The 14,603-nt window shown below is 32.3% G+C and overlaps 1 protein-coding gene across 1 annotated transcript; it reads right to left on the bottom strand.

Moving 5' to 3' along the window:
* Positions 1–10,674: 10,674 nt before the first annotated feature.
* LOC112281478 (3-oxoacyl-[acyl-carrier-protein] synthase I, chloroplastic) lies at positions 10,675–14,280 on the bottom strand. The gene is made up of 8 exons (XM_024518053.3): positions 14,086–14,280; positions 13,317–13,675; positions 12,710–13,141; positions 12,410–12,583; positions 12,086–12,199; positions 11,804–11,905; positions 11,205–11,271; positions 10,675–10,996 (listed from the first exon to the last, which is right to left on the bottom strand). The coding sequence occupies exons 1-8, from the start codon at positions 14,180–14,182 to the stop codon at positions 10,929–10,931; spliced, it is 1,413 nt and encodes a 470-aa protein (XP_024373821.1). The 5' UTR covers positions 14,183–14,280; the 3' UTR covers positions 10,675–10,928.
* Positions 14,281–14,603: the final 323 nt, after the last annotated feature.

Consider the following 14,603-nt stretch of genomic DNA (forward strand, 5'->3'; position numbering starts at 1 on the left):
TCATGTTCTTCTGTGTTTTTAGAGTAGATTAGAATGTCGTCTAAATAACAAACAACAAAATCATCTAAAAACTCACGAAAAATATCATTCATAAGATATTGAAAAGCAGCCGATGTATTCGTGAGTCCAAAAGACATGACATTATATTCAAAATATCCATATCTAGTTCGAAAAGCAATCTTCCATTCATCTCCTTCTTTAATATGGACTAAGTTATATGCTCCTCGTAGATCTATTTTGGTATAGATCTTTGCTTGATTGAGTTGGTCAAGAAGTCTTGAAATCAAAGGCAAAGGATACCTATTTTTGATGGTGATCTTATTGAGTCCTCGATAATCTAGACACATTTGTAGAGATCTATCTTTCTTCTTCACAAATAAGATAGGAGCCTCAGCTGGAGATTTAGAATGACATATGAAGTTCTTTGCCAAATTTTTATCAATATACTCCTTTAATGTAGCCAACTCATTTTGCAATAAGCTATAGATTGGTCGGAATGGTGATTGAGCTCCTTTTTGTAGATCAATTGAACAATCATAAGGTTAATGTTCAGGGAGAATATTTGCATTCTTCTTTTCAAAAACATCTTGGAATTCTTGATATTACTTAGGAATACCACTCGATGTTGTTTTACTATTAGAAATGGGTGTAGCAAAAGATGATCCCTCTTTTGCAGCATGCATGAAAGCTTTTGCACCTACTAGTAAAGGTTTGGACATACTGTACTTATGTACTTCTACTTTGCTAATGTAATCTTGAATTATACTATCAAAAAAGTTAAAGTTACACAAAATCCAATCTATTTTAGGGTTATATTTTTCTAGTCAGGATAATCCTAAAATAATTGGATTAGAGGGAGATTTTATTATATTAAATATTATTATGTTATTATGATCTTTAATTGCTATATCTAAAGGAATAGTTTTATAGGTAATATTTTCAAAAGACAACGAAAGACCATCTATGATTTCTACATGTACAGATTTAACTTTCTTCACTAAAGGTATTTTTTGATTTTTGGCAAAATCTTCGTCTATAAAACATGTTGAAGCTCTTGAATCTAACAAGGTAAAAACTTTGTGATTATTAGGTCCTAAATATACTTCTATTATAAAAAAAGGTGAGGGGTCTGAGGAGAGGATAGGACCTTTACTAGATGTTGCACATGATTCCAATCGCGCAGTCCCTATTGTAGTTGGAGAAACTCGTTTTTTGACACACTATCTTCTTTGGTAATTGTGCTCCTCATTTTGTAATTGTGTTGCTTCTTTGGATAATATTGAGTAGTGTGCTTAGCTCCTCCATAATATAAACACAACCCCTCTTGGTGACGTCAAGTCTTTTCTTGCTTTGTAATAGGTTTAAAACGTATCATATCAATTTACATTGGTTCCAACTTTGATGAATATATTTAAAAAAACTTGGGAGCTACGGCCATTACTTGACTTGTTCTTCTCTAATCAAATCTTTATTCTTGAAGCCTTTCAAATAAATAATTGTCATATGCAATAGCTTGAATAATAAATTATTCCAAAGATTCTACTTTCGACATTGTTAATAATAAATCTTTGATGCTATTCTTCAATCCATATTGAAATTGGTTGATAAGTGCTTTGTCGTTTCAGTCTATGTCACAAGCAAGATTTTGGAATTCGATAACATATGTAGTGGCTGATTGTAATCCTTACCATAAGGATAAAAGCTTGGTCTCTGCTACTCGTTCTTGATCACTTTTTCTGAATGTGGCCATAAATACTTCTAGGAATGAATTCAAATCATAAAGGAGTTGTGAATCTTTTTCCATTAAAGGTGCAAATGAAGAGAGAGCACTTCTTGATAGTAGTACACCTATGAATCCGACTTGGATAAATCCATCAATATATTGGAAAGGGTGCAACCTTAGATAGAGCTTGACTTATTGAAAAAATCCTCGAAATTTTGATCTTATTCCATCAAACTTTTCATGCATACTAATCCTTGTCCCTGTCATACTTGTAGAAGCAAAACTCCCTAGATTTGGTTGTGACGTTGATCTACTTGCTTCTTTCAATTGCACAACTTCTTGCCATAGACTCTAAACTTCTTCCATAGGCGTAGGTATAGTACTTCCATGATTCACATTGGAAATATGTGAAATTTCCACTCTTAGAGTATTGACAAGCTCATGAAGATCTGCCATAGTTGTAAATCTATTCTCACTTCTGTTGAGAGTAGCATCCATAATCTTTCCTTCCATAGACAACTCAAATGAATTCAAAAGTTAAATTAGAGGAAGATAATCTGCAACCTCTAAAAATAAATCCCACAAAGAGGGATAATCCACTCTCTTTAAGGAAAAGATCAGTATTAGAAAATAAGATTTTTTGTTTAAAGGTGGGTAGTCCATAACCTTCAAGACACAACAATAGAAGTGGAATAATCTACTCACTTCTAGAACAAGAAAGAAACAAAATATTAGCACTCTTGTCAAACTATGAAGGACATGAATTTCAAAGAAAGAGAATCCTCAATACACTCTTCTATCACTTAAGAGAACTAAAAAGTCTCTCAAAAGATGATGTAATATTAACTAGAATGGCTATTGCCAAAAACAAAAAGACTAAAAAGTCTTGAAATAAGACTAAGACTAGAAAGGCATTGACAAGAGTGAAGAAGGCTTTACTCTTGCCTCCATATATACTATCTAACTAAGAGCTATATGGCGATGTCTTATAGGACCTCCAACATGTGCTGACTTTGCTAACAACATATCTTTGCTTACAAGGCAAGTTATCTATGTATGCGCCATGTAGTTGGCTTGTTCTACAAGCTACTACACGGAGATAACTTGTTCTACAAGCTATCAATATATGGTTAGCTTTTTGGCCAAGTTTCTAATCTACAAACACATCTAAAGTCAAAATCATATCTATGAAGCTTCTAAGAAGCTACTTTAGAAGACTTTATGAAATTATTCTATATTTACCTACTTCTACTTAATTATATAACTATTGAGGTAAATGTATATGTCAGTGACATAAGGCCTCATAAGTGACTACAAAGGTTTTCTCATTACATCAAAGATCATGCTTTGATTAAGTTTATGTATTTGATTTTAAGCAATTAGCTTGTAATATTAATTAAGATGAACAAGCTCTTATGAATCAATTCTATTAGGAACTAAAGGATGATATAAAAGACCTATTAATATCATTATTTAATCTTCAAATACTCAATAAATCTATTAATGTAGCTATTAAGTATAATAATCAATTATTTCAATACCATCAAGATCAATGCTTGTGAATTTTGACAAAGCAATGCATTAGAAATTTGTACTCTGTTGCTTCAATAAATATATTACTTTTAGATTCTAGAGCTGAGAATATGAAAATTGATTTAGAATGATTTAAACATCTTATATCAAAAGAAAAGAAAAGTCAATTTGAACAAGGCCTATGCTTATAATAAAGGAGGCCACAAATCTAGGAAATGTCCAAAGAAACAACTTACAACCAAGAATAGAAGTGCAATTATTCTAAAAAATGAAAAAGCCTAGCGACAATAGGGATAATACGGCTAGACATTCTAAGACCTCAAATTTATCAAAGTTCTTCTCTCTTTGTCTAACTTGCTTGTTGTTTTATTATACCTTTATTTCTTGACCTACAAAAACTTCAAATAAATGTGTTATTAGATTTAAGAGATTCTTTTTGCTTTTTAGATGATAAATTTTTTAAACTTCATAAAATTCTTTTAATATAGAATTCATGAATTGTATATGTAGAAGTAATAGATAGTCAATCTTTATTTTCAAGCAATGTTACTCATGAGACCATATTGCTAGAAATGTCATATGAGGGCCATAGTAGCAAAATAATATTCATTATTATTAGAACTCCATTCAATCTTATTATTCTAGGACTTTTGTAATTGAAAAGATATAATCCATCTATATATTGGAGGTTTCATAAGATTGAATTTCTTATAGAATTCCTTTGGACAAAACTTATCAAGAAATCATTAACAACAAAGTCTTTATTTTTTGGAGCAAGGGCTTTAGTAAAGAAAATTGAGAAAGAATTACCATTTATTATTTATACAACTCAAGCTTTTAAAGAAATAAGCTTGCTAGTACTTATCTTAGAGCAATATAAGGAATTTCAAGATGACTTCAAAAAAAGAAATGCTGACATATTATTTAAGCATTGATCATATGACTTTACCATTTATCTTTAAAAATAAGCTTAACTATCCTTTGACCCAATTTACAACCTATCATAAAATAAACTTTTTACATTGAAAGATTACATTGATAAAAATCTTGCAAAGAACTTTATTCAATATTCCAAATCTCTAACAAGTGCACCAATAGTTTTTGTGAAGAAAAAATATGGATCTTTCCAAATAAGTATTAATTATTGTGGCTTCAATAAAATAATGGAAAAGAATTATTATCTATTATTATTAATATCAAGGCTTTTGGAACAACTCAGTCAAGTCAAGATCTATACCAAAATTGATCTTTATGGAGCATATAATTTGATGCAAATAAAAAAAGAAGATGAATAGAAGATAACATTTTGGATAAGGTATGGATATTTTGAATATAATGTCATGCCTTTTAGATTGGCAAATGCTCCAGCTATATTCCAACATTTGATGAATGATATTTTTTAAGAATTCCTAAAAAAGTTTATTTTTTGCTATTACAATAATATCTTAATCTATTCCAACACTTCTAAAGATCATTAAGAATATGCAAGATTAGTTTTATAAAAATTACAAGATACAAGATTATATGCCAAATTAGAGAAATGTATATTCCATTAGCTAAAAGTAGAGTTTCTTAGATATATTATATCCAATGAAGGCATGTTGATGGACCCAAAGAAAGTTTAAGTTGTAAAAAAGTAGACGACTTTAAAGACAATACAATATGTATAATATTTCTTTGAATTTGTTAATTTCTATCAAATATTTATCAAGAATTACTTTTGATTTGGTGCTCCTTTCACTTGGTTGATATCTAAAGACAAATTGAAATAGGGACTTCAAACATAAAATACTTTTTAAGATTTGAAGGTAGCTTTTATTACAACTTCAATCTTAATATGTTCAAATTTTCTTAAGACCTTCTATTTGGAGATTGATGCTTTTGACTTTGCATTAGGTATTTCATTATTTTAAATAGAGAAAGATAGAAAGTTCTACCTATTTGCATTCTATTTTAAAAAGTTTTTAGCTACAAAAATTAATTATGAGATTTTTAATAAAAAACTTTTTATAATTATAGATTTTTTTAAAAAATAGCATCATTTGTTAGAAGGTGCTATGTAATTTATGATTGTATATATAAATCACAAAAAATTAGAATATTTTATATCAACTTGAATTTTGAATTGTAGCCAAGCTTGTTGGAATACATCATTATCTTGTTTTGATTTTATAATTGCATATTGATTAGAAAAGCAATAAAGACTGTTAGATATTTTATCAAAGAAATCATATCTTACTCTAAAAGTTGGAAAAGAAGCATTTAATTAGCAATATACCACTTTCTTAAAGCTAGAATATTTTTATCTTTATGCTACTTCTATAGTTATACCTATTGATTTAATTTTTTTAAAATAAATTTAAACATTGTCAATTAAAGACTCATTACTTTGTAATACCAAAAAATATTCTAACAACAAGAAATTTAAATTTATAGAAGATATTTTGTATTTTAAAGATCATTTATATATTCCAAAAGGACTTGTAGAACTTTGTATTCTTCAATCTTATCATAATTTCTGAGCTGCAAGACATTTTTGATTTAACAAAACATTAGAGTTTATTTCTTGAGATTTCTAATAGCTTCAAATGTGGAAGACCATTGTCATGTAGTAACACAACTATGTGGTGAAAAATAAAAATATGGATGTTATTATAGAAGAGCCTAGTAGAAAGATATAATAGAAAAATAATGATAAATTATAAAAAAGTAATAAAAATTTAGTCTTTATATTATCTTTTGTATAAAGGACTTCTATTTACTTTGTTGAGACATAAATGAACCAAATCAAAGTAAATAAGATAAAAAATTGATATGAGCATGTTTAAAAAAATTTAACAATAGATTAAAAAAATTCATTTCAAATTATTAAAAATTGATACCTAAAGAAGACCAATTGTCAACTAAGGTCAAAATCAGAGCCAAAGACACAAAACTATATACCTATAGTAATTCCAAGGTTCTTTTACAAATTTGAGAGTGGAATTTGAAATCAAACTTGAAGAGAGATTTTTTAATATTAATTTTATGTCATTTAGATTAATATTTGGATTTTGAGAGATTTTTAAAATTATTGATGTACTTGGTAGATTTAGATTTAAAAAAAAAAAAAAAAAAAAAAAAAAAAAATTACAAATTTTAAGATTTTGTGAATTTTGTAGTCTATTTATAGATAAGAATTTGGAAATTTGTCTTTATGATTGTTTTTAATATGTATAAAAAATGTGAAATCAATCAAGCAATTAGATTGAAGCATATGAAATTTTTTGTAGGTTATGGTTTCAAAAATTGGAGTTTAGAGGACCTATGAGAATTTTTAAGATATCTGTTAATTTTCCAATTGGATTAAAATGTAATTTTTTTCAAAGGTAGATAGCTTGATTTCCAAAAATTTTGAAAATTTTGAAAGAATTAAATGATAAAATTAAGAAATCTTGGCTTGGAAATATTAATATCAATGTTAGAGAAGGAGGCTGATTGATCTTTGAACAGAATTTTGAGACTATTGTCTATTTAGTATATACAATCTTCTTCAAATTTTTTTTACTTGTTGCTAACTTAGTTGTTGCAAGGTCTAAAAAATTTGAATCAAAATCAATGGTTCAATGATTTGTTATTTAATTTTTGATTTATTGTAGGATTTATTAAGATTAGAATTTTATTAAGATTTTATTAGGATTTCATAATTAATTTATTAGAATTTAATTAAAATTTTATTTAAAATTTAATAAAGATTCATTAGGTTTTTAATTAAAATTAAAATAGAATTTTATTGAGATTTATTTATGATTTATTTAGATTTTTATTTTTAATATTTTAAAAGATTTTTTTTTAAAAAAAAATATATATTTCTAATATTTCTTTAAAGGTTTATTTTTACATTTCTTCAAGACTTCTATTTTATTTTTCTTTAGAATTAATTTGTAACTTTTTTGTGTTTTTTTTGTAATTTTTTTTTAAATATTTTTTTTATTGATTAAAATTTAATTAGGATTATTAAGAATTATTTAAAGTTTATTTAAGACTATATTAGACTTAGTAAGATTGTTGTTGCATTTCTACTTAACTTCCACATCTAAGTACTTGGTGTATTTTCAAGCAAGAATACTTGTAATATAACATTGTGAAGGACTTCATTTTCTTGTATGACATCTCTTCAAGATCCAAGAATTCTCAATATTGTCCTTATGAACTTTTATAGGTACTACCAACTCTAAAGCAACCATGGTTATTAGTATCAATGGATTTTATCACTAATTTTCTACTATTAGCTACATTTAATGCTATCTACTTTATTGTAGATTGACTTACAAAGATGATACATTTCTTTTTCATTCAAAAAGATAATTTTTGAAGAAGAAATGGCAAGGCTCTTTCTTGATAATATATATTGATATTGTGGCCTACCTAATGACATCATTTTAAATTGATGACCTCAATTTATATCAAATTTTTGAAAATCTTTTTTTGAGATATTGAAGGTGGATATCAAACATTCCTCTACCTTCCGCCTTCAAATTGATGGTCAAATAGAATGAGTCAATCAAGTTTTGGAATAGTATTTGTGATATACCATCAATTATCAATAAGTTGATTGGACCTTATATTTATCCTTAGCAAAGTTTGCTTATAATAATATTCTTTACGCTTTATCTCAACAAATACCATTTCATGCCAATTATGGTTATCACCCAAAGCTTAATTTATTAAATACATCGAAGGATAAAAATTCAATAGTTGAAGATCTTACAAAATAATTGTCATAGCTCCACACAACTTTGAAGTTCCATTTACAAGATTCTTACAAAGTATCATCAAAAAAAAAAATTAAAAAGAATATCTTACTTTTTAAGTTGGAGATAAAATATGGCTTTTTCAACAAAATATCAAGACCAATTAACCATGCGATAATTGAACTACCAAAAATTGGGACCATTTTGTATTCAAAAGTAAATCAATCTAATAGCTTATTGGTTGGAACTACCCATATCTATAAAGTTACATCTAGTCTTTCATGTTTCTCTCTTATAAGCATATATAGAATCAACTATTCCAGGAAGAATATAACCATCACTAACTTACATTGAAATAGATAATCATGTGGAATATGAAATAGAAAAGATCCTTGATTTTGGATAAAGAAGAAGCAAGTTGGAATATTTTATTCATTGGCATAGTTACAATATCAATGAACATATATAGGAACCAACAAAAAATCTAGTTAATTTGCCACAAAAGGTACAATAGTTTGATCAACGCTATCCTCAAAAATCTAAATCTATTTTAAAATGACTTCTCTATAAAGCTATTGTTAGGATGTTGTATATAATAAAGAAAATAAATATAGATCCAATGCTCCTCATAGAACTCAAAATTAAAGAGGTAGATGATGTTATAGACATCCAACAAGAAAGATTTTAAGAATATTCTTAGAATATTATATTAAATTCTAAAGTTTTTAAAAATATTCTTAGAATATTATATTAAATTCTAAAGTTTTTAAAAATATTATAATAGAGGATTTTAAAACATTTTAGAAGGTTCTTAAAATATTCTAATAGATTTTAAAAAGTTCTAGGAGAATTAAGAAAGTTGTATAAGAATCTTCTTAAGGTTGCTTCACCTTTAAGCAATATGAGAACTTCTTAAGAAGCTTCTTAAGGTTGCTTCATCTTCAAGCAACATGGAAACTTCTTAAGAATTTTTTTAAGATTGCTTCATCTTTAAGTAATATAGGAACTTCTTGAAGAGCTTCTTAACACCTAATATATATTAAAATCAAGGCTAAGGAGATCCTCAATCTTGACAATACATCTCTTAAAGCTCTAGCTCACCTCTCTTTGTCTTGATCTTATACTCATCTCATTAAATCAAGTTCTTATTAGCTCTCTTGTTAAAGTTCTTTTGTTCAACTTCTTCTTTGGTGTCTCGTATAATGTATTTGTGACAAATTGAGGTCCAAAGGATTGAATGGCTAAGGTAGGTGATTATACATAGTTACATTCTCTCCAGATTCTTGTATTCCGATGCCATTAGTACCATCTGGCTCCATCCTTAGCAAGATAGAGATGACTTAGCTCATTGCTTAAAGTACAAATTGCATAATATTAAAGTCAAGTCTTGCAAAAAATAAAAAATAAAAAATCAGTTAAGTCTATTGTAAAAAATAAAAAATAAAAAATAAGATTAAATTGCTAGTTTCTTCCAAAAATAAGATAAGTTATAGATTGAAAATAAAATTGTAGGATGTAGAGAAGAAAACAAACTTATCATTAAATGAAAGTTTAATGTGTTTTTCAACAAAGTAAACTTTCATACATTGCTCAACCCCTATTATTCTCATACTGGCAAGTATACCATTTAATATTAGTGCTCAAAGTTTGGCTTCAAAGAGAGACATTAAGACTTTAGAAGCAATGTAATTGTCTGCTTTCTTAATAAATGTACAATGTACTGTGCAAATGGATATCCTTGTTCATATTTCAAGTAATAAAAAACAAAAAAAAAAAAAAAAACAAACAAACTTCAGATATTATAACACATATTTGGACGAATCATTGCTGTAAAACTTCTACTCCTTAGGGATAGTTTTTAACTTTTTGGTTGAGTATAAATGTGGGCTTTTAACATTGTTATATTTACAAAGTCACATCTTGGTATATATTTGAAACCATTAAAATGCAACTCTAAAAACAAGATATGGGCCTCATGTACAGATAACCCACAAAAAATTTACATTGTCATAGAAAGTGAGATAATTATAAAAAGTTTTATCCTTTCAAAATTATTCAATTCCGTCTCACTTCAAGTATTTCACTTGAAAATTATCACAAAAGTTAATTAATGATTTATTTTTGATAAGCCCACACAACAAGCAGTTATTATACAATGGAAAACAAGATTATCTGCCTAAAACTTGGTTGCCAGGATCCCAGTTACTTCTTGAATAAAGTATGTAGTGTGAAAAGCTCGATTTTCACGTGGAAAGTGGATCCCAATCACTTCCTGAACTGGGATTCCTGTCGGGGATTCCCCCAACTAGTACACAATCAGATAAACTAGACAAGAAATTGAGCTCGTACAACACAGGTGATAAATTATATGAATCCGGCACACAAACTCAAACAAGGCAGCACTTGACTTTCATTCACATGTTCAGAACACAAAACTGCATCTTCAAAAATTTCAGCACTGAAAAGTCAGGGTCAGGTCAAAGGAATAGATCATATCATATCTAAATAATGTAGACATGCCTTTCGATTGTAATACAATTACAGAATATAACAGATCATTTAACATGCACAGAAAAAAGATTAAGCTGAGACAATTGGTAAAAATGACAACTTGGACTACTTCTCGGCGCACTCAAGGACAATATCCAAATGCACATAAAAAAGGTGTAACATCCGCTGCACGAATACAACCAACACTACTCGAACCAATTTACTTTCAAATTTCAATCTACGAACATCGTGGTATGAATTGGCCATAAGACATCAGAATCAACTTCAGAGACCTTGAATTAAAATGCGACCTTTTCTTGATGTCCTTCACACTCCTTTTGTACCTTTTGACGACATGAATGAACCTAGCAGTCACCGCTGTTTCCAAATTCTACCCTACCGAACAGAAAAAATCGTGTGAAAATAACAGGAATCTTTAGTGCGCTTCTTCAAGGCCTGTAAGGAGCGAAAACAACGCAGGAATTGTGTCCACCGAACCCAAATGAGTTTGAGATAGCTGCATATCACAGTGTGGATATATTAGAAAGTAAACAATACGGGTACGCGCAACAATTAATTGAGCTCAACTGTAATCTGCCTAAACAGAGATACACTGTGACGATGTCTGCCTAAACAAAACTACGGCCACAATTGCAGTACCTTGCAGTATTAAAAAGAAGAACTGTTCCGTGCAACAAACGCTCTGAGGAATCAATAAGACTCACCAACATTTACTTCATGCTGCTTTTTGACATTGGGCACAGTGTCAAATGTCACCGACTCCTCAGGATTCTGCAACAGCCAATAGCAATCAATAACTTGCAAATTGCTGCTAAAACAAGAAATCCACTGAAACTTGTCCACGAATAAGCTATTGACTAGTAGAATGTTGGATAAAATGACACGTATATTTGACTTCAGTTAAATAAAGTTCTACCACCTAATGACGAACAATGAAGCCAATTACTCGAGATGTAAGTTCAGGCATTATGGTTCTACAACCGAGGCTAACAGAAGAAGCATCTTGAAAACAATGATAACAGTATTCAACTCATTAAACAAAAATAGTCAGAATCTTCAGCGATGGCTTAATATAAGGATCTAGCCGAAGAGCTAAAGTCACCCTCTATTCACAAGTCTAAAAGAGTACGATGAAGGAGTTTTTCTAAATGTTGTTTGAGCTTCTTGCCCGTTCCACACAGCCAATTCACATAAACAACTGTCTTAGCACTGGGTCAAAAATACTTCGAAGAAAAGAAAATATAATTTGCAAACAGTGTTAAGGAAAACCAAATGGATTGAAATTACAAAACACCGCACTTACGAATTGATTAATTGATGGATGCAACCATCCGGTTTCAATAGCTTTGATCGTAGCAATCGCCTCTAAACCTCCAGCAGCTCCAAGGCAGTGCCCAATCATGGACTGAGTCAACTCGGCAAACCATCCAAATCACATTAAAATCAGGTGACACAAGCTTGGACGAACTTTGAAACACAATCTACATGTCATTAATACAACAAATGCACTGCTTCAACGTCCAAAGCAGACACACAAACACGGTAAAATTAATATATACTCTCGGGGCTTAAATAGATCAATCACCTTTGTTGCGTTCATTTTAATCTCTGATGTGTTTTTGAAGACCTTCTTAATGGCGTTCACTTCCGCTAAATCACCCACGACTGTAGATGTAGCATGCGCATTAATGTAGTTAACCTGTAAATTCACCATCACGCAATTCAATGCAGAGCGATAATAATATATTGCATAAAACAACAAAACCCAACACTATCCTACCAGGACACAACTTGGTAATACAATAACATCTGTTTAAAGGTGCAACGAAGAAGGTCATCAAGCTTAGCAAGCGGACGCTGTTGCATTCAATATTGAGAATGCCTTACTCCTGAGTGAACAGAGAAATACCTCCTCAGTGGCGACTCCTGCATCTGCCAAACTCTTCTCAATACACGTGGAAACACCCAACCCGTCGGCGCGGGGATCTGTCATATGGTATGCGTCACACGTCACTGCACCTCCCAGATACTCCGCTACAATTGGTGCGCCTCGCTTCAAGGCATGCTCCAGGCTCTCCATAACCTACAAACGAATGCGGCCAACCATATAAACACTCTTTCAATTCCATACATTGCTTTCCTCCAACGATTTGAAACACAATGTCGTAACCATCCCAACCAAGATATAAACATGATCGATCAAGCATACCAATACACCAGCACCCTCGCCCATCACGAACCCCTCTCGTTCCTTGTCCCAAGGCCTGGAAGCGGTTTGCGGGCTGTCGTTCCTCGTCGACAAAGCCCTGCAAGCCACAAAACCACCCAACCCAATCGGAAGAATGGCTGCCTCTGTGCCTCCAGCGATCATCATATCAGCCTCCCCTCTCCGAATGTGGTTGGCGGCTGCGTAGAAACAGTAGTTGGAGGTGGCACAAGCAGTTGAGATCGAGTAGTTGGGACCCATCAGACCAAGGTCGATGGCGAGAAGAGCAGATCCCATATTCGTAATCGCGTAAGGTATGAAGAATGGTGTGATCCTCTTATGGCCCTTTTCCACCAAAGCTTGGACACCATCTGAGAATACTGTAAGCCCACCCATGCCAGTTCCCACGAGAACGCCCACCTTTTGCTTATCTACCTGGTCACCGAAACACGCTGTGAGGCCAACAAATAGACTTGTAGAGCACATGTACTTAAAATCGATATTCGAGGTTCTCAACTTAAATACCGAATATATACTTCAAACAACACAGGAACATATTCAAAACCGACTTTGAATTGCGTCACGTTGCTTCGCAGTTTCTGGAACTTACCTGATTCAAGTTTTCTCCACCGAGGCCGGCGTCTTCAAGCGCTCTTTTTCCACTGACTAGGCAATACCGAAGACTATCGTCCAGGCGGCGATCGTTCTTACCATCGATGTATCCTTTTGCACTGAACCCCCTTATCTGTCCAGCAAATTTCGTAGGGAACTTGGATATATCGAATCTGTCAATGATGTCGATACCGCTGGTCCCCTCCAGAAGCTTGTCGTAGAAAGTATTGACATCATTCCCGAAGACCGACACCAGGCCCATTCCAGTGATTACAACCCTCTTCTTTGGGTCCGTTTCTCTCTTGGGAGCGCTCTGAGCCGAACATCGCACTCGGGAAGCTCCAACATTCCCATTTGCTGTGCAACGAAGAGGAAAGGTAATCATAAATGCCTTAATCCCTCTAACAAAACTTCAGCAATAAACAAGAGCTACGGTTCTGAGTAGTTCTCTACAGAATGCGGGCATCACATTTTGACACAAAGTCGCTCTAACCGATCGACAATCAACAGTGCTGATAATAACGACCTCAGTGCCGCAACAAACATTAAGTCTAAACTTATTGCACCATCCCAACAAACACACCACCAAACCGAAATGAAATGTGACACTAAATCGCCTCAACCCTACAAATCTAGTCACCAAGTCAAACTCAAACGATTACAAACAATACAAGCTACGGTCTCAACGCTGGCTACCAATCCTAGGGCAGCGAATGACAATGAAACAGCACCAAACACAAAACATCAAGTAGGTGAAAAGGACATACATGAGGCGGGAAACTGTGAGGGACGTTGCGCTTGGACCGTGCTCTTCGAGGCAGCACGGAGGCCATGGTATTGCGGAAGAGCCGGAGCTGCAGCCATCGCCGTTAAGAGCCCAACAAAACCTCACTCAACCCAAGGCTCTACCCAATACACGAAAAACCTCCTTCCTCAGGGTCAGCCGCAACCCAAACCGCAGCGCAACTAAAGAGACGCACTGAACTGCAAAACTCCAACTAATCCTCCCAACCCAGAACCAAAAAGCGACGCATAAAGCAGAGGAGATAGCGACGAACGCACCAAGCTCCCGATTGCTAATTGGCGGGGCTTTGGGTTTCCAATGGCACCGATCGTGAAGCGATGAAAAGGTCCGTCGCCGGATAGTCGATGCTGCTGTGAACCGTCGATGATATCGCCCAGGATGAGGAGAGGGAGGATTAAGAGAAGGAGTGAGACCCAGCAACCGAGAGAAGCTCAGAATGTGGGCTCAACCCACAGACTCACGCACAACAACTTTCTGGCT

Source organism: Physcomitrium patens, chromosome 4 (assembly GCF_059467195.1).
Source record: "Physcomitrium patens ecotype Gransden chromosome 4, ASM5946719v1, whole genome shotgun sequence".
NCBI classification, from domain to species: domain Eukaryota; kingdom Viridiplantae; phylum Streptophyta; class Bryopsida; order Funariales; family Funariaceae; genus Physcomitrium; species Physcomitrium patens.